General features: G+C 38.1%; 1 protein-coding gene across 2 annotated transcripts in view; it reads left to right on the top strand.

Annotated features, from left to right (window-relative positions):
• Nucleotides 1-22,047, top strand: part of adam19a (ADAM metallopeptidase domain 19a) — a 685,152-nt gene that overhangs the window by 114,227 nt on the left and 548,878 nt on the right. For both annotated transcript variants that reach the window (XM_039751867.1, XM_039751868.1), the window contains exon 2: nucleotides 12,513-12,592. In XM_039751867.1, coding sequence (XP_039607801.1) covers nucleotides 12,513-12,592 — 80 coding nt within the window. The remainder of the gene's footprint in view (nucleotides 1-12,512; nucleotides 12,593-22,047) is intronic.

Here is a 22,047-nt window from a genome sequence, read left to right on the forward strand (position 1 = left end):
CATGTACAGCGTAGAGCAAATATTACAAAGTTGGAGTGACTGGATGCTAATTATGATTACTGTCTGTCTTTCCAAATGATCTTTTCATCACTATGAATGCTCTTTTGATTATTCTGAGCTTAATCAAAATGCAAAAGGTTGTAGACATAACACAATTATACACTATAAAAAGGGGTGTTTACGATATGTCAGACTTGAATAAGTAATAAAAATAGCAGAAAAAGAAATGAATGTTCGATGACATTAGGCTAGGCATCCTGCAGAGGTGCAGCAAATTTGGTTTCTACTTAATCCATCATCATGTTTGGAATGCCAAAAGCAAAATGATTTAAATGTATAAATTATACAGTACATCAATAAAGTATTTCAAAATGAAACTTACATAACCTGTTTTGTGTGCACTTTACCTATAAAACATGGACAAAAATAACATAAGCAGTTTTTGAAATGACAAGTGTCTGCAAGGTAGCTCGCATTTCTAGTAGGCCTGTACATTTCTTTTTCCAGATTGGTTTATCTAAATGGCATGGGATAAGCATGCCATGTTTCATCATTCCATTTGGCTACTAATTAATCACACTTTTTACATAATGCGGTGGTTTTATATATATTTATATATATGGTGGGGAGCCACATTTGCAGGCTTATTTCATGAACAAAAAAGCGAAAACACAATACACATTTATTCTAGCAAAGATGAGGACTACTTTTTTAAAGCTGTTGATGTACCCTGGGCTTGTTTCTTTGGAGATGAACTTTAAAACTATTTGAAATAAGTTGTGTAGGAATGCATTCCAAATTCAAATACATAACTAAATATAATCTATGAAGCATGTGTTCACATTACAAATTCATTTCACACATGGCTGCAAATGAAGGCAGATAAATACTGTAAATAAATAGGCTTTTGTTGTCCATTACCAATGCTGTATTTTGCAAATTAATAATAATACACCAGTTGAAATGAGTGAAGCCAGGTTCATTTTGATTTTTTAATGAACTTGGCTTTTTGTCTCAGTAAAGGTGATTGTTTATTCTTGGAAAACAGCTATGGGGAAGCAAGCACAAAACCCTTCTGATTTAAATCATTGAAGATTTCCTTGTTAAATCATTGCAATTTCTTTGTTCTCACACAAAATGTTGCCATTTCCTTGTATTACAAAGTTCAAACAATGAAAGCAAACTACAGTTACTTTTAAAGGCAGAATTGCCAGTATGATGAAGCTCATGTTTTCTCACAGAGTGTTGATGCACATGGCATAGGTATAGATACATTACAACAATCACAAAATTGCAGAAAAACAAATGTTCAAATCTTACCGAACCCTTGTAGACCATTTTTAAACTGGGCCCTGCCTCTTCTTGTGCCCCCACTCTGATTGACCTGTCTGCTTCCTGCTCTTTTACAATTGAGAGGTGTTTGTTAGCCTATTTTAACTTTGTAAAAAAGCCTCCCAATATTTAAAATTCATTACAGAAAGGCATAAACAGAAACCCGTGATCTGTGGGTTAATATCTGTGGTTTTGACTTTTCCAACTGCTATAACAAGCAATCCTCCACAAGCTTTTGTTGAATGTGCCTTGTGGGTCAGTAAGACCTTAAACCAAAAGATCAATATTTACTTCTCAAACTTTCCCAATATAACCTTCCTTTAAATTTAATATGTACAGTACTGTAAAAATCAACAAGATTTAAAATGTGTATGAAATGCAGAAACTACTTTTCATCTCATCATATCTCATTTTCTGAAAACCCTTTTTCTGGTAAGAGTCGTAGTGAGCAGGCCTAGCAGGTCGGCCTAGACTTCCTGACCTCAGATGCAGATACCGGTTCTTCCTGGGGAATTCCAAGGATTTCCCAAGCCAGCCAAGAGGTATAATCTCTAGAGTATGTTCAGGGTCTGCTGTAGGGTCTTTGCCAAATGGGATTTCCATGAACGACCTCTAGGGGGAGCTACTTTTTTTGGTGGGGATCAGCATGCTGAGTTTCCAAAGCTAATCTCAACTAGCAGGGTCTGATACATCTAGGTCTTTTCCTAAACTGGCATGGCATGTGACCCTCACTCCACAAGAGCCCACAAGACATCTCCACATTGCCTTTTTGGGCCAAGTCTGGCTGGGGTATGCGAATTGCATGACCACAAGGTGTGCATCGGCAAATGCCACTTCCAGGCCTTCTACAGGAGGTTGAACCCAGTACCCCTATCTCTGGCATTGTACATGTTTTATAAGTTGTACCATCATAAGGGGTGCTGTAAACAGTTCTTTTGTTAGACCTTTAAACCCAAACCTTGTTTGCCCAAGGAACACAAAGCTCTAGATCAGGGGTCCCCAACTCTGGTCCTGGAGGGCCCCAGTGGCTGCAGGTTTTCATTCTAACCCTTTTCTTAATTAGTGACCTGTTTTTGCTTCTAATTAACATCGTTTGAATTAATTTTGTTTGACTTTTCTTGAAGACTCAGATCCCTTAATTGTTTCTTTTTCCTTAATTAGCAGCCAAACAATAATGAGACACAAAATGAACTAAAACATGACCAACATTGTCGATCATACAGTATCTGAAAATAAAGAAAGGTGAAGGTCTCAGGAATGTTGATCTGCTCAGGTCCCCAAAACATTTTAACAGATCTCAGAAAAGAGAAAATCAGCAATTTCAGAAATGTTATTGCACAATGAGTGCAGCAACAAGCCATGGAATTAAATAAGGTTTAATTAACAACAAAAATCAGCCCCTAATTAAGCAACTGCTTGGAGTGAAATTGGTTGGAGTTTCAGGCCCTGACTTAGTTGGTCTTCTGTTGGCTCACTCACTTTCACATTTCTTTTCTGTTTGGGTGCCATTTAAGGAAAGAAATGAAGTAATTCAGAGGAATGATGAAGAAATTCAAGGGGAATAAAGTCAATTAAAACTACTGTATATACTTGCGTTTAAGTTCTCCTGCGGATAAGTCGGGACTTGATTTTACCGTATCATTTCCTGTATTTTACAATGTCATATAAGCTGGTCCAAGAGATTATGATATGCTAATGCCCACTTCAGAGAGTAACCACGGAGCACACTGCCTTTTTTTTCTATGTATTGTGCCTACATGACCACACGGTTGTACACAAACTATTCCGAAGTAACATTTGCACTGTTTTGTGTTTTTTGTATCTCACACTCTCATATACCCTTATCATAAGAGCATCCCTTATCAACCTGGAGCGTTTGATAAGAAGAAAATATGAAGCTTGTTTTAAATTAAAAGTCGTAGAAATTGCAGAAGAAATTGATAACTGTGCTGCTGCAACAAAATTCGATGTTTCTGAGAAAGTGATGCGAGATTGGAGAAGGCAAGAAGATGTAAAAAAAAAAAAAAATTAAGTGTTGAATTTTTGAATCGGGTTCTGATTTTATGATCGATTTTTTGGGTTTTATGATCTGACTTATATGCTAGCATATACGGTAATTCAAAAGAAGTTAATTAGCAGCAAAAATAGTTCACTAATTAAGAGAAGAGTTGGAATGAAAATCTGCAGCCACTGGTACCCTCCAGGACTGGAGTTGGAGACCCCAGCTCTAGATACCCTAGCCCTGAGCAACCCTAAAATAACAAGCCCAACCACCATGTCAAAGTGACAGCCCAGACTGGGGAGAGACACATTTTGTGCTTTTTATTAAGGATTAACATTTGTCTCTGTGTTTTTACAATCCAGAAATTATGCACAAATTATGTTGGAACATCTTCCTGAAATGTTTCAAAGCATGAATGCAGGGCTCATATCCCTCTTCACAAAAACAAAGCATTTGGTCATTATAAGTAAAATTTTGTCCTGTCACGCTCAAGCTGGACAAAGGTTTAAAAAAAAAAAATTTTGAAACTTGTGATTACAGTAAACAGTAACAGCAAAATATGACCTTCTTAGACAAAGTATAAGGTTGAGTAGAGTGCAAGTATAATCAAACTGGAAAAAAATACATGAGCACATAATTTGCACTACAAATTCTACAAAAGGATTTATTACTCCTGTACACTTCAGTTGCTCCATTCTTTTTGGTGATAGCTAGGAGACAGCTGCTTTAAAAGGCACGCTTGAGTGTGTCTTTCAGATGGCACTGCTGACTCCCTGCTCATACAGAGACAAGCAGAAATTTATTTGAAATTATTTTACATGCAAACAGAAATCCATTCTCTCTCTCTTTTTTTTTTTGCAAAAGTGATTTGTCTGTGGTGCTGCATTCAGTCTTTGATTTTTAAATTTTTGATTGTGTTTTTCATCTTTTCAGATGCTAGCAAAATATTAATAAAAAAATGTTGGTGCAGGAAGCATACTTAAAAAGCAAGCTTATCATCCATCGTTCAATATATTGTTTGAACTCCATCTATTCTTCAGAAAACATATTTTCTATCTGTGCAATGCCTTACTGTTACCAGCTATGTACTTGGAATGAAGAAGATACTACAAAAGTACCACTTCCAGATAACACAAAATACAACGGCGTCATTACTAAATGAGCTCAAATAAAAGGCAAAGTGGTACCAGAGTTATAAATTAGTTATAGTGACAAACAAGTCTGAGAACCATGTACACTTGTCCATTGAAGGCCGTTGCCTTTTTGGAACTTTTCTGTTGATGGTTGCTATGCTATTATTAGGAAAGGTCACCTGGAAGTGTGTGGCACATGACATCACCAGGTCAAAAGTATAAAGATCAGTATCATACACTTCCTGGATCAGGGATTTGTTTGTTTGTTCATTGAAATGCTCTTTGTTTTCAAAATCTTTTCTGTTCCTGACTGTGAATTACATCTCTCATTTTTGCCCAGTTACATGAAATATTCTAGCTTTCGATCTTCTCTTTCCAATCTATCACTACGGTTTTTTGTCTTATGTCAGGGGCTTAGTCTATTGGATTCCTGCTTTCTTGGATCCTTACTTGCTTTTCCTGACCCCATGATGTCTCCTGATTCCAATTATAAAAACAATCACTGCTACTCTGCACAGTCAGTACAATGTTATTCAATGTTCAATATTATGTTTTGAGCTACCATTTTGGTGATGGGTACTGTTGTTTGTCCTGTTTGGTGTTGGCAACAGCAATCCTATGGACTACCATGTGACTACCAGAAGTGCAGTGCATGAAGTTACCACACCAAACTTAGGAAACATAACAACATACATTCCTCCATGTCCAAGATTCTGGATAAAGCTATATTTAAAAAAAAAACAATTGAGTACTTTTTTCCTAATGTCACGCATTGTGTGATTATTAGAAATTGTGGTCAAGTGACTACTCACACTGCACAACCGAGTTACCAGTCATATACAGTATGTGCTCAAACCGTATGTGCAGGTTTGGCCTGACATGATGTGAGTGCTCAAGCTATATGTGTTCATGGTCTTGACAGAAAGTTTTACCCATTGACATTATGCAACAAAGCTTTGCCCATTCAAAAAAATGATGTGGCCACAGGCTTCTGTGATGCCTGATCTGCCTGCAGCTGGCATACTCCTTTTGAAACTTGATCATTTATAAGTTGTAAACCAAGGATGGACTAGTGCAGTGAGGACATATAGCAACAAGAGTGATGCAAAAACTGCTCAGACCATTTCATTTTCAAACAGTAAAGAAGGCAGTGTCCAAATTAAAGTGAATTGCAAGTTCTCCATAAATAGATAAATAATCTAATAAAAACAGTGTCTCAGTGAAGGTTAAAATCCAGCAATAAATAAGTTGCATAAATAGGTTAAAATCAAGAATAAAATCGCAGTCAGTATCATTCCATGAAAAAGCCTCAATACTCCTTTGACAACCATGTCTGTGCTGGTCACCCAACAGGTCCACTCAGCTGGTAGACACACACTCTGACAAATGTGGTCAACCCATTTTTGCCTTGAGTCCCCAGCACCATCTGTTGTTGTCTGTGGTGACTATTCTTCTGCTCCCTGGATGCTCAACAGGAGTGACCCTACCCCTTGAAGCATTGCTGCTTCCCCAAGCACCACCACCACCACCAACATTTGTTTATGTAGCACGTTTTCATACCAACTGATCCCAATCATACCTTCACATGTAAATGCGATTAGCCAGTTTCCAGTCCAAGGCTGCACTGCTTTACCACTGCATGCACCTACACCTGTGGAGACTGTTTTTGTGTTTTTATTTAAAAAAAAAACACACACACCACCTTGGACCCCTAATATGCTTTTCAAAATGTAAACAAAGAAAAGAGCCATGTTGCTGGCCTTTGCTGTGCCCTGCCTTGAAAATACAAAAAAAAAGAAAAACGCATTACCAAACATGGATACGTGGTTTTGGCACCAACAATGTGGCCTGTTTTATAGAGAGAACTGAAGGTATGTAATCTGTATAATTTACTATTATGTGTGTTTATTTTGGGCTCTTCCAGTAAATGTTTCCTAAGATAAGATTCCTGACTACAAGACAGCCAACAAAAATTTCTGACATAACAGAAAATCAGTTGGTGACTTCAAATCAAGCTTATAGGTGTCTCAAAACTGCACAGTGTATGCACAGTACTAGATATTCTTTTTTGACTTTAGAATTTTTGCGTGTTTTTTACTTTTGGTTATTTTTGGTTAGCATTTTCAGCCTTGGTTACTTTATGTCTGTTTTTTGGTTTTTGACTTTGGCCTGTTATTGACATCTTCTGATTTTACTGCTTTGTTGTCTGTTTTACCTTGGCAAAAGAATGGCTACCATGAGGTCACAGGTGACACTTCATGTGCATCACTTGCCTAACAACCATACAGCATCTTAGTAACCATTCACACAAAATGGCACTGCATCTCATCCAGGGCCTTTTCATCTTCTCTGCCTGTTTTTTGAGAGGATATTCAATCAGGTAAAAATGAATTTGGAAAATGAATTAGTCACTGAATCAATCCAGATGTCTTGGTTGTAATGCTGCTTTCTTCCTTTTTCCTTTCCTCTTTCAATGGGTCATTTTTCACCCATTTGCCTCATAAAACATAAGTGGAGCTATAAAAGCTTATTCTGTTTTTCTCATTGTTACTGGCAGTTTGTGAAATAAGCAAAGGTGATTTTTCAAATCTCGTTTCCCTGGTTTTATTGGTCTTAGATAGACAAAGGGATCACACTATGGCAAAGTTGTATTTTTTATTTTCAGAAATGTAGTTCTCCTTTGGGCCCTGTTAATCAACAGGGGCCTTTTTCCTACTTCAGTTCTACAAGCTCACATCTCCCGGTTATCTTCTGATCTAGAAGTGCTGTACTGAGATCTGTTTTACATTGTCTTTCCCATTTGTTACTTGAGCACTGGTGTTTTCCTCTTTGTCATCTGCTCCTTTTCACCATCCTCATGTAAAACTCTTCACACACTTAGGCTTTTAACAATCGGCACAGACACATCTCCAGTCAAAAACATCAAATGCTGTCATGCGTGAGGACCCAGTCATCCAAAAAAGTACAACAAAGAACTCTTCATCATTTCACTATTACAAATATACAGTATGTGTCCTTATACTGAATTTTTTTTTCGACTGTTCCTTGCTGCTGTTATAATTTGCTTATGTGCCATGAAGGCTGAAAACATGTCACTTTCTCAGCAATGCCATTGTAGATTTCCTTCTTGTATTTATTTTTGCTTAGATAAAATACGGAGTCATAATTTAAATATTGTGTTTTAAAAAGCAGATGTGCTTGTTAAACAAAGCTCCCATATTATATGTATTGGGTATTTGTGTTTCATCAACATGAGAGTGTAATGTTTAACCTGCGTGGAATTATTTTATAATGGGCGGGCAACCACAGCAAAATACATGCCTGTGCTGCCATATTGCTGTCACATTTCTTTTTATCCTGTACAATGTGCAGTTCCAGGCCCGCTCATCAGCCTTCAGTTTTGATGTGTGTCAAGAGGTGATATATCTCTGGAACATGACCAGAAAGTAAAGAACATTTGCAATATCATCAGCTACCACATGCAAAGTGTATAATTTCAATAATATAATAACATTTTAAGCTAATGCCCTTCACACTTGCTTTGATTTAATGCAAAATAATGTTGAATTCTAATACATAGTCAATCTGTTTCAGAGTCCTGTGCACAAAGAAGGAACCAGCCTTGGTCAGGGTCCCAATCAGTGTTCCCTATTATTTTTGTTATTGCTGCTGAGTGGATGTGCTATTATTAACATACTGCATATTCAGTTACGTTTCGTTTAAAACCAATTGCTTATTATGCAGTCCCCCGTTGAGTTTAGAGTGTCACATTTCAATAATACCTCATCTATGAACAGGAGGTGGTTAGGGGTCAAGTGGAGTTTAGAGTGTCACGATAAATTCACACCCAATTAATGAGCGAGGATGAGGGGAGCTTTGTGGTAGCATCCCTGTGCAAAGTATTATGCGATCGTTATGTTATTTTTGTGCACCACAGTAACTGCTGCATGACAATTTGAAAAATGTGCACTGCCATACTGCCATGCACCTTAGAGGAAACATTGGCCTCAATTCATTGTGGGGCCCACTCAAACACACTCCCAATATTATATTGTTTATTGTCACCAGTTATCCTAATATGTACATCTTTAAGGATGTGGAGGAAATCTAGTGTACCTGGAGAAACCGCACACAAAAACTGGGGAAAATGTCCAAACTATGCCTAGACAATGATGGCATCAGTTTTGAACTCAGGTTGCAGAATGTGTTGAGGTAGAAGTGCTAAGTGATATGGCTGCCTTTGTTCTCTTTCATTATATATTGTGATGGATGGCAGACTTGGGCAGGCATCTCTGCCAGGATGGTCCCTGGTTTCTTATCGGGTTAGGATTCCAGATAGTAAGAGGTAAGAAGTTAGGCAGCATGTTCCCTGTCTCAGCCAGATGGCAACATGGAAATAGAAGCGAGTACGCTGGTGGCTGAGAAGCCAGTATAATGGGCGGACATGTCCCTCTACACACTTGGTGGCAGCATTTCTGGGTCCGGCCGCCCAAATCACACCTGCAGGACATGCTGAGAACTGTAGTCCCATGTGGCAGCCCTGCTAAATTCTGTGGGTGCAGTCAATGGGAGCTGCAAGAATTGCCTTTAACTACTGTGTGCGGCTTCTGCCTAATGAGGAAGTGCTCGCTACATGAAAAATTCTGCCATTGGAAGTACTCTCGGGTTCTTCATAAAAGGAGCCACTCTACCTCTCCCAGGCGAGTTGGAGCTGGGTGAGGAGGAAAGACAAACTTTGCTTGGGTGGAGTGAAGGAGGAGGAGAAAGATGAGAGAGAAGAGAAAGAATCTTTTATTTGTGTTGTGACTTCTATGAGAAACCTGTTTAAAGGTATTTTGTTGTAATAAATTATTTATTTTAACCTGAGACTTGCGTCTACTTGTGTCTGTGAGGTTGTGTCAGGAGTTTGGGACTCACCACAAAGGTCACAATATCTGAGTGTTAAAACTGGTGCAATCATAGTGTAATGGCTCTTTCACCATAAAAAGCATCAAGACAACAGTCTGTAATAATATTTTTCATATCAGCTAACAGGAAAGAGTATCAATCTGAAAATTGTAATCAGATCTGACTCAGTCATTAAGAACTTAGTGTACTGGTGATGCTAACCCAGGAACAACTATATCAACTGACACACCTTGAAATAAGACCATTCGAGTTCCACTGTCACAGGAGTGGAAATTACAGTTGTCTGGTGAACATTGTAAGAAACTAAACAGATTTAAATAAAATCCCCAACAAATTGGTAATTGTTTAGTAGTTTTGTACTAAATTAGAATTTTGCATGAGTAATTCAGTTAATCCATTTTAATAATGTATAGCATACATGTATTTGAAGCATTTATATTGGCTGGTGGTTTAGAGGTTAGTGTTGTTGCGTAGTAACAGCAGAGCCGTGGATTTAAAACTCAACCCAAGCACACTCATGAGGTGTTTGAAGCCTCTGCCCATGTCTGCAAGAATTTTCCTCCCACATCCCAAATAAGAGCAGGTAGGATGATTGGTCATTCGTACCTGAGCTCTTCAGTAAAAGTGTGAATAACTGTGCCCTGTGATAGTAGTGCACCCTATGGACTCAATCATTAATTGGAATATACTGGCTTGGAAAAGGAATTATTATTTTTCAGTAGTGGACAGTTCATTGGTCAAGTGGTATGCACGCTGCCTCAATAATCCTGCACTTTGGGTTTAAATCACATGTCTGATTGTTGCCTGTTTGGGGTATGCATGTCTCCCCATATCTGTGGTGGTCTTTCACTGGGAACACACATAAATTGGCTCAGCCTTGTGATGAACCAGTGCTTTTCCAGGTTTGCTTATCTCCCGGTGCCCAGTGTTGCTAGAAAAGGCCTGGGTTCCCTTGACTCTAAAGTGGATTAAGTGAAAACTTTTATGTTATGATATTAAACTGCCTGCTTAGCTTACTCTGAATCAAGCATTGCAGCTTCACTGTCCAAAATCTATGAGGTTTAAACATTCATGTTGTGTTTGTGTGGATTTTCTGCTGTTTCTTTTCTCATCCCTAATTGTGCGCTTATTAGATGAATTGACTCAACTCTAAACTTTCTTTGTTTGAGTGTTTAAGAGTGCATGAGCTTGTTCTGTTCTTTGTCCTGAGAGTGCTGAGCATCCAGCTCATCACATCCCTCTGTTGGAATATACACTTTCAGAAAATTAAATAAATATGGATTCTTCATTAAACAATGTAGAATGTTTAACAAAGTACTTAGTAATTCTGCTGTATTGCTTCTCCATATCTCTAAGTTCCCACCCCAGCCTGGACACTATCTCTCTGGAGTTTGCATGCTTTATCCTTGCCTGCATGGTACTGTAAAAGGAATAAATGAATCAGTAAATATTTGATCTATTTTTTAATTCCCTAAATAGTAAATTCTGTTTTTTGATTACACCTGCATTTTAGAATTACACTAGAGGCGTTGATGATTGTATTTGGTAAGCATTGGGTTCTGTCACACTCTTTGCCAAGCAACAGCCGACAAACACGTGACCTCCTTGTTACTGATTGCTGCCGTTATTTATGGAAGCATATTAATGGCACCTGTTGCTTACACTTGAGCTTTGTTCTCACCTTCTGGTCCTTATGATTTTCCATAACTAGATTGAAAAGTCCCTATTTGTTTAATTATGATCCCAGCATAATTCATAAAAATTAAGGACTTTAGATTACATTCTAAGATTGCATCATCAGATATGGAGAGAAGTAAAGTGATATAATGTGCTAAGCAGGATCCACAAGAGCTTTGGCACTGAAAGCTAGTGAGAGTATTCTGAATATTTTCTGAAGTCCCCATATATTACTCATATTGGTCATTTATTTTTAATTATCTGGACATATTTTAGCAATAGCAAGTAAAATTGATCAAATAATGTTTTTTAATGTACAGTGAGGAAATACAGTTTAATTAACCGAAACTTTGTATAAGCATAAAAGGCTAAAAGGATCATTTAAACAGCTACTGAGGGCATGTTTTTGTTGCTCTTTAAATGTAGAAGCTTTGACTGTTACTGTATAGAGTGTTTTTTAACAACTGAAGTATATATTTAAAGATATGTTTGCAGACAGTTTAGTGCTGTTAACCACAATATTCTTTTGAATCATGTATCACTAGATCAGGATTTACTGGGTTAGCTATAGATCTACAAGACATAGCTGATGTTCTAGATTAAGAGGTGACAGCTATGATTGCAAAGTAAAAGTACAAAAAGTAAAACAAGACTTGGAGTCTCTTGAATTCTTTAAATTTTGTTGTGTGTTGTGTACTGGGGGAAAGGCAGATAGCAAATTAACAAGATGTGTGAATGAGCCCTGTTAAAGAGGAAGGAGATGGAGAGATGTGGGTGAAAGAGTCAAGTGAAAAAAGGAAATTGGCATTGAGTCTGAGACATTTTGCATTAATGTGTGGGCAATATAATACAATGTATGTGTGACATAAACACTTTTTTCATATTCGATTTGAGTATTATTTACTAAATTTTCACTGTGTTCCATGATTTTTGCTAAACTGTGATCATCCATCCATCCATCCATTATCCAACCTGCTATATCCTAACTACAGGGTCACGGGGTCTGCTGGAGCCAATCCCAGCCAACATAGGGCACAAGGCAGGAAACAAACCCCGGGCAGGGCGCCAGTCCACTACAGAACTGTGATCATTAGGGCATTAATTACTAGGATAGTCAATGGTTAATGTTAGCCAGCACAGTGACACATGGTTTATCCTTTACCTTTTGGACTTTTGTGGCGTAGAGCTGCTTATGTGTTGCTTTTTTGTTTAAATGAATTTGGAGTTTCTGGCATTCAAATCCTAATCTTGGGAACCCACTAAATGGTTGAAAGTGAAGAGTTAAGGTTCCCTTTGAAAAGAAGTCCCAGGAATCACTAGTAACAACCAAATTCTGTAGCGTTAGGTGCAATGGATCAACCATTTTGCATTGTAATGTATTGTTTTTCTTGATTTAACTAAGTGGTCTCAATTTCCACTAAAGCATGAATAACTTTGAGTATTTCCTTTTTTCTGAACAGGGAATTTCCCTGGAGATGAGGTCACTATTATCTGGCCTTCCACAGGACGAACGAAACGTGAAGCAGGTGCAGACAATAAGGTCAGAATGATTTTTTTTTTAAGTATAAGTAGAATAATAAATTACTTTCATAATTTGTATTTTCCTTCCGTTATGCACAATGGAGAGCTTCAAAATGAGAGGGGCTAACAGGATGCCACATTAAACCTCACATTTTCTTATTCTAATACTGAATCTGTTCAAATATGTGGTCATTTATGTCTCAGAAATTTTTTGTACTTGTGTTAACATTATTCAGAAGTCAAAGTCAAGAAAATGGGTTTGGGGGGCTTGAAATCCGGGACAACCTATTCTAGACCTTGTCTCGGAAAATGTTTTTTAAAATCCTAAAAAGAAAACATTTTTGTATCTAATACTCGCCCCACATTGTTTATATTGATGGCCAGGAAAAAATATTAATCTCATGTATTCACTAAAAGAGGAGATAATAAAAGCCCTGATACAATGGAATTGAAGAAGCAACTCAGCTTGAACAAAAGCAAACAATACCTAAAACATCCATGAAACAATTTCAAATTACTTGTGTCGCACAACTCAAATGTTAGTTATCACAATCCTCTAAAGACTTTTTTTCCTACTCACTGTTCGGTAGGTCATTTTCGAGAAATGGCACTACACGTGACATCAGCATTGCAGATGTGGTTTGAGAGAGGTGTAAAATTAAAGACTGAAAATGAAAGATAAATGAAAACATCAGATGGAAAAACTACAACTTGTATCTGTGTATATATGAGATGCTTCAACAAGCAGAAAGTGAAATGCCATTGAATAACCCTGAAGCACTGCAGTTGTGGCTTAACTCCATAAACAGAAACGTATAGATGATTTGCTTTGCTTTTTAAGTTTGACTTGATTTTATGGAATGTTATTTGCTTCTAATTAAAATTAATTTAAAAAATTAAATGTGGAGATGAGGCTCAGTTAAAACCCCCTCATGGACTATACCCCATCTGATGACTCTTCAATCTGTTACCATTTGGTTGTTGAAAGACAATTTTTTCCAACATATTCTGGCTCTGCCGTCAAGTGTTTTTCCCTCTGGACATGTGTATCTTGCTCCTTGTCCTCTCTCCTCTCTGTTAAGATTCCAGTACTGCCTTAAACTCTAATCCTTTTCATTTTTTTCTTCTTGCATCATACCACTCACCAGCAGAACCTTGTCTGTTTAGTCTTCTAACTAAAATCCTCTCGGCTTCTGGTTAGAAATACTCATTCTATGTCACAACTGATAATTGGGTTTCTTCATTTTATAAGTTGTTACATGTGGAGTTATCTACTTCTCAAATTAGCAGGGCATCCACTAAGACCATCAAGGACTGGTCTCCTGCTGTTCAGTCCTATAAGACCTGGATCGTTGATGCTGTCCATTTTGGTTCCCCTTACTTTGATTTGCCTACTATAGCTTTATCCTTCTTGATAAAATCCCTTCTGTTAGGTCAGTACTCTCTATCTCTTTATTATTTCTTAGCCTTTGGGTTTTATTCTCTACTTCGTGTTGGGGTAGGAGGTTGGTATGTGGCCGGGTTTTGGGCATTGTGAGTGTATGGCTTCTGTTACATAGGATTTGTATTGTTCTGCTTAATTTGCCATGTTTGAAAAATATTCAACAAACAATTCATCACAAAAAAGCCAAACAGCCAGTTTGAATATTGGTACATGCAGCTTAATGTCCAAATTAATATTTTCCCTCCTGTGGCTCTTGTTTTCAGTAAAAGAGTAGGTTCAGAAGTCAAGCAGTACCCATACTTTCTTAGGTTGTAGCTGACATCCATCTCTAAGACCCCCTGCAGTTGGTAGAGAGAAATGTAAAGATTCAAAATACCATGTCATACAATTTTTTAAGCTAGTTTAATCCTAAACAGGGTCCCAGGGGTCTGGAGCCTATCCCAGAGCGCAAAGAACACAGGGCAGGAATAATCCTGTGGGCAGGGTGCCAGTCTGTTATAGGAGAGCACACTCACACACAACCACCCACCAGGGCCAATTTAGCATCTCTAGTCCACGTAACCTGCATCATAAAGTTGGAAATATCTCTCAAGAATTTTACTCCAGCATTACTGCTGAGTAAGTGGAAACACATTTTGGTTATGTATCATATGTAAAATTCGTGTAGTCCAGTAATCCTTAATGATAACACTGTGACAGGATTTTTTTTTAAATTATTGGGTATGCTAATTTCCAAAATTTTATTGCTAATATTGGAGGAACGATTTAAGGTTTGTACCCATAGCTGCTGGGATTTGTAGCAGCACCCCGTGATGCTGAATCAGTTATGGAAGTTGGAAAATGAATGTATGGTGTTAATACAGTGTTACTCTGCATATACGCTGTAGTTTTTATACTGAGGAAATGTTCTTTGCCACCGCTTATACAGTGACCATATAGTCCATTAAAACGTATAACTACCACGACGCTCCTAAGTCAGTGTGACCCTTTACTTTTCAGAGCTCGTTATTATACACAATGGAAACATTTTTTTTTTTTGACAATAATAAAATTTGATTTTTATTAGGTTAAGAAAACTCTAAATGCATTCTTTTCTTCTCATAATGATTAAGAAGAATTGCTGGATCATTTTGCTATTTGTTTCATGCTCTTAAATGTGGCATCTGGTGTGGGGTTTTTGGCATTTATCAATATGGCCTAATTATATATTACAGATCTTAACTTGAACATGATTGCTGTTATTTTTATTTCAATTATGTCTGGGTTTCTAGTGGGAAGTGAATTGATGTTATGAAAAGGAACAGCAAGAAGGTATACTTCATATGCTGTGAAAATGGGGAATTTCCATTTGAAGTTTGAATTTCCCCATGGGATTAATAAAGTTTGTCTAATCTAATTTAATCTAAAACATAATTAGAGAAGATCAACTTCACTCAAATGCATCATGATATGTGGCTAATAGTGTGAGCTGCAATAAAGTCTGACTGATTCCAGAAAATATAAATAAATAATTAAACTCATCTGATGGAAGGATAACCCTCATCAGCTTGTTGTCTTTGTTGCACTCTTCATTGATTCAATAATGTGCCTCTGAAGGAATTTTACCATTATAGCCGAAAAACTTTTGTGAAATGCAAAAAAAAAAAAAAAAACTTTCCTTAAAATGCTTTAGCAAAATTCCTCATGGGGAAAAGAAATACGATTATCTGTTTTGTTGTTTAGTTTAAAATAGCAGCAACTGTCCAAATGTATTCATTGCTGGTTGTCTCAGGTATTTTGAATCTGAAACCAGCAGATGAGCAAAGACTTGTGTTCGATTGTAATCTCATTTCTTTTTCCTAGCTTTCAGCACTTGCGGTCACTTGAGTTTGGAGGCAGATTAATAAGACAGCTGTATCCTACTTGAGTTCTCAATTGCCAAGTACCAGTCGTGTGGTCAGGGGCAGTGAAGAGTTAGGAAGGGGTGGGAGGGGGTGCTAAAGAACTGCATTGTGCTTTGTCCTTTCCTGCATCTGCTTTTCTAAACACCTGCTTTCACCCCAACTGCCAAGTTTGAAAATAGAAGCCATTCAGTGCTTTGGCAGGCCCATAAACTACACACCCTCACTGGGCCTTTGCCACTGTTTATCAGAAAGCAGGTCTTGCCGAGTTCCCATCTGTTTGCTATGATAGCTTAAGATCTGTGACACTGCTCTAAAGGCTTTTCAGGTTTTGACAGGTGATCAGGTGTTGATTTGTTTTACATAAGGAGAAAAGCGACAATATCATGAATTAGATCTCCCTGTAAGCAAAAACCTCACACTTGTGGAGAATATTCCATGTGCTTCGGCAACACTAATGTAATTTCTGCAGTTGTAGGTAACAATGATTGCTCTTAATAATTGTTATCTAAAAGATAATTAAACTTGGAAGGCTTCAACAGTTCACCACTCACTAATTTCATTCCTGTTTTTGAGCTTGGGCTGTTGTTCAAATGTGTTTAAAATCCGTAATTATTATCATCTTGTGTCCTTTTGTAAAACTATGATTTTCTGTTGTTACAAAGTCTTACAAATTCAAATGTATATTTTCCACCTACTGGCTGAGAAAACATCTGAATATAATGCTTTCTTGCAGAATGGACATATCAGAGTTTCTGATATAATAGGAATCTGTGGTGACCAATGCTGGACAACAGCAAACAATATAAAAAACATCCATGAAAAAAATCTCACATTGCTTGTATAGCTTGATTAGCAGGTCAAAACATCCAGTCATAACTTCACAATTTACTAAAATATGTATTTTTTGTTATATACTAAATACTACACACACATATATATATGTATAATATATTGTAAAAAAAAGACAATGGAAGGATGTGATCTTCTTGGAAGACAGTTGAACGTCCCGCGAGAGACACTTTAATGTCACGCGAGGCAAGGCAGGGAGATAAAAGGACAGCTGCTATACAGGTTATTAACACTAGAATTACCAGAGCCTACGAAAAATCTCGTAAATCCGTCCCACCTTAAATCGCTGCTTAAATCCCTTCACACCTCTCCACCAGCGTCCTTTGTCCTCTAAATGTGCTGATAAAGAGAAGGTAGAAGCAGCCGGCTATTCCATCCCCCCACCAATTTAGAACGTGCACGAACTTGCAGCTTGGCAACACAAAGACAGCAGCTGATCAGACCGCATTTCCTCAGTATGCATTCAGCCACACTAAACCCCCCTGCCCCCCAAAACTCCCCACCCCGACAATGCAACCAGCAGAGATGCGAAGTGGCTGGAGGGGAGGGGAGGGGGGGATGATAGGAGGTGGGCGAGCGAAGCGAGCAGGGGACAAAGCCCACTAGTATATATATGTATATGTGTATATATATATATATATATATATACAGTGCATCCGGAAAGTATTCACAGCGCATCACTTTTTCCACATTTTGTTATGTTACAGCCTTATTCCAAAATGGATTAAATTCATTTTTTTTCCTCAGAATTCTACACACAACACCCCATAATGACAACGTGAAAAATGTTTACTTGAGGTTTTTGCAAATTTATTAAAAATAAAAAAATTGAGAAAGCACACGTACATAGGTATTCACAGCCTTTGCCATGAAGCTCCAAATTGAGCTCAGGTGCATCCTGCTTCCCCTGATCATCCTTGAGAGGTTTCTGCAGCTTAATTATAGTCCACCTGTGGTAAATTCAGTTGATTGGACGTGATTTGGAAAGACACACACCTGTCTATATAAGGTCCCACAGTTGACAGTTCATGTCAGAGCACAAACCGAGCATGAAGTCAAAGGAATTATCTGTAGACCTCCAAGACAGGATTGTCTCCAGGCACAAATCTGGGGAAGGTTACAGAAAAATTTCTGCTGCTTTGAAGGTCCCAATGAGCACAGTGGCCTCCATCATCCGTAAGTGGAAGAAGTTCGAAACCACCAGGACTCTTCCTAGAGCTGGCCGGCCATCTAAACTGAGCGTTCGGGGGAGAAGGGCCTTAGTCAGGGAGGTGACCAAGAACCCGATGGTCACTCTGTCAGAGCTCCAGAGGTCCTCTGTGGAGAGAGGAGAACCTTCCAGAAGGACAACTATCTCTGCAGCAATCCACCAATCAGGCCTGTATGGTAGAGTGGCCAGATGGAAGCCACTCCTTAGTAAAAGGCTCATGGCAGCCCGCCTGGAGTTTGCCAAAAGACACCTGAAAGACTCTCAGACCATGAGAAACAAAAGTCTCTGGTCTGATGAGACAAAGATTGAACTCTTTGGTGTGAATGCCAGGCGTCACGTTTGGAGGAAACGAGGCACTGCTCATCACCAGGCCAATACCATCCCTACAGTGAAGCATGGTGGTGGCAGCATCATGCTGTGGGGATGTTTTTCAGTGGCAGGAACTTGGAGACTAGTCAGGACAAAGGGAAAGATGACTGCAGCAATGTACAGAGACATCCTGGATGAAAACCTTCTCCAGAGCACTCTTGATCTCAGACTGGGGCGACGGTTCATCTTTCAGCAGGACAACGACACTAAGCACACAGCCAAGATATCAAAGGAGTGGCTTAAGGACAACTCTGTGAATGTCCGTGAGTGGCCCAGCCAGAGCCCAGACTTGAATCCGATTGAACATCTCTGGAGAGATCTTAAAATGGCTGTGCACCGACGCTTCCCATCCAACCTGATGGAGCTTGAGAGGTGCTGCAAAGAGTAATGGGCGAAACTGGCCAAGGATAGGTGTGCCAAGCTTGTGGCATCATATTCAAAAAGACTTGAGTCTGTAATTGCTGCCAAAGGTGCATCGACAAAGTATTGTGCAAAGGCTGTGAATACTTATGTACATGTGATTTCTCCGTTTTTTTATTTTTAATAAATTTGCAAAAACCTCAAGTATACTTTTTTCACGCTGTCATTATGGGGTGTTGTGTGTAGAATTCTGAGGAAAAAACTGAATTTAATCCATTTTGGAATACGGCTGTAACATAACAAAATGTGGAAAAAGTGATGCGCTGTGAATACTTTCCGGATGCACTGTATATGTATACTTATGTACTGTATATATTTATATATAACTCAACCACTCAAAATTTTTAGCACAACCCAATTTTTTCAGTTTTTATTTTAAATTTAAACAGTTCAACTTTATGGTTTAACCTGAAAGGGCACAAAGTTAAGCAGAAAACTGACAGAGCTTAAAAAAATGTAATTTTCAGAGTTATACAGAAAGGCCTTGTTCAGGGAGTAAGTAATTGGTTAACAACTTACTGCTTTTCTTCAACAAATGAAGTTAATGAAACCGTGAAAGTTGAATCAAACAATTCCCACTGGTGTTCCAACTTCTTTGATTACTTAAAAACCATGGGCAGCATGGTTATGCAGTAGTAGTGCTGCTGCCATAAAACTAGGAGACTAGGGTTCACATTCCAGGTGCTCTCTGTGGAATAGTTTAGATAAGCATTGTAGTCTACTACTTGTTAAAGCACTGCAGTTGTATTCTAGACAGTAATGTTACCTTCCTTTAGTTATTTGTTTATATGTGTAGTCAGAAGGTGGTTCTACTGGTGTCGTTAGGCACAATTACTGATTTGGGTGTTTTGAGTACTGAAATGTTGTCTGATGGGCTAGGTTAATTAGAGCACCTCTGACCTTTGCAGTTCAAAATCATTACCCCTAATTTGAGCACCACCTTCATGAAGCATTGTATTGTTTTAAAAAGTGACACTCAGTGAGCCCTGTAATTGTCCCCTTCCAATTTTAAGCAGAATTAATTTATGGCTTTCTCCAGAAACACACACGTATACAGTATACGAGGAGGGACCCAAAAATAACATATCAAGTATTTTTAAAACAGAATCGTATATTTCTCAGAACATTTCCAAAATTTAATCACACTCAAAATACTCTCCCTGAGACCCAATACATTTGTCCCGCCACTTTTCCCATTGTTCAAAACTGTTCTGAAAAACTTGCAAAGTGATATCCTTCAGTGCCTCCGTTGTTTGCTTCTTGACCTCCTCTACATCCTGAAAACGCTTTCCTTTAAGGTCCCTCTTAATTCTTGGAAATAAGAAAAAATCGCAGGGTGCGAGATCCGGGGAGTGGGGTGAGGGTGCGGGGGAGAATGTCATTGTCATCCTGTTTTTCATGAAAATCTGCCGCACACTCAATGCTGTGTGGGTGGGAACATTGTTGTGATGTAGAAGCCACTCACCTGATTGCCAGAATTTGGGTCGTTTTCTCCACACTGCATCACGTAATCGTTTCAGCACTTCAAGGATGCCGCTTGACCAAAGGATGCAGAGGACAGTCTAGTACATGCACCTAGCGGCAAATGACGGAACTAATGCCCCTCCAGCCTCCAGAAAAATATTCTCATTACTTCTGGGTCCCCCCTTGTATCCTGTTATAGCGAATACCGAAGTAACAAAATTTTCAGAATAACGAATACTTTTTATTGTCCAGGACAAATGTTCATGTTTAACAAATTTCATTTTAAGGAAATGTAAATTTCAGCATAATGAACATTTTTTGACCAAAAATGACCACCAAAGATAATAATGCAATGCCAAAAATACTTAATGCCACATCTACACTTTTGCTGAGTCTTGGGAACCCTGCAACAGGCTGTTTGTTTCTTGTTAGACCAAAAGAAAATGACAGTCTGTCCCAGGCAGTCATGGTGAGAGTGTAGGTGCAACATCAAACAGGTATAGCTGAATTCTGAGTCAGTGCTCCACTGAGTGTCCATGTGGGTAGTTCGTGTGGGAATACTGTACTGTTAGAGTTTTATAGTACTTGTTTGTGATGAACAAAAAAACTGAAAAATGACATCAGTTTACGCTGACAGAGAAATTAACAATCCTGGAAAAAGTTGATTCTGGAATGAAGAAAAATGACATGGCAAAAGCATTCAGAATCATGCTTTCAATACTATTATCAATTTTAAAGGATCTCATTTTAATGCTGTATTCATACCTGCGTTTCTATTAAAAAAATCTAACATTTCATTTTCAAATAAAATATTTTTTCAGTTTAAGGAGCTCTGTTTTTTTTATACAGGTATTGATAGGCTTGGGTCACAGAGTTAGTTGCATGAAAGATCGAAAGGTGAGTCCAGGTTTCCAAGGAAAATACAAGTATTTAATTACAGTTTAGAGAAGGCAGGAATAGCCTCAAGACTTCATTCAAAATAAAAGCTTTTTCTTCAAAACTGAAGTACACAAGAAAGGAGCCGAGACATGGCAATAATCAAGCTTTAGCTTCCATCTTCAGATTAGAAGAACACCAGTGACATGAAATCACCACTGTGGCAGACCAGGAGAGTGTAAGGAATAGCAGGACAAAGCCCAGGGTTAAATATTCTAAATATTGTGTGACAAGCCATGTTACGCAGTAAGCCTGACCCTGCACAAGACAAACAGTTATTTTGCCCGACTGTTTACCAGATGCAGTTGTGCAGCTACAGAGCTGTCTTTTTACTACTGTCATTAGAGATGGCAAACCCAGTCACATTAGCATACATATTATCCCCATATTCGTTATAAAGAAATTTCGGTTTTAACTAAATATGTTTATTGTTACAACAGGATTCCACCTGTATATGGTATAAGCACATAAATATAGATAAATATATATAGATATGTATGTACAGTATGTGTGTGTGTATATATATATATATATATATATATATATATATATATATACAGTATGTATGTACAGTGGGATGCAAAAGTTTGGGCAACCTTGTTAATAGTCATTATTTTCCTGTATAAATCGTTGGTTGTTACGATAAAAAATGTCAGTTAAATATGTCATATAGGAGACACACACAGTGATATTTGAGAAGTGAAATGAAGTTTATTGGATTTACAGAAAGTGTGCAATAATTGTTCAAACAAAATCAGGCAGGTGCATAAATTTGGGCACCATTGTCATTTTATTGATTCCAAAACTTTTAGAACTAATTATTGGAACTCAAATTGGCTTGGTAAGCTCAGTGACACCTGACCTACATACACAGGTGAATCCTATAATGAGAAAGAGTA

The sequence above is a fragment of the Polypterus senegalus genome, chromosome 4 (genome assembly GCF_016835505.1).
Source record: "Polypterus senegalus isolate Bchr_013 chromosome 4, ASM1683550v1, whole genome shotgun sequence".
NCBI lineage: Eukaryota > Metazoa > Chordata > Cladistia > Polypteriformes > Polypteridae > Polypterus > Polypterus senegalus.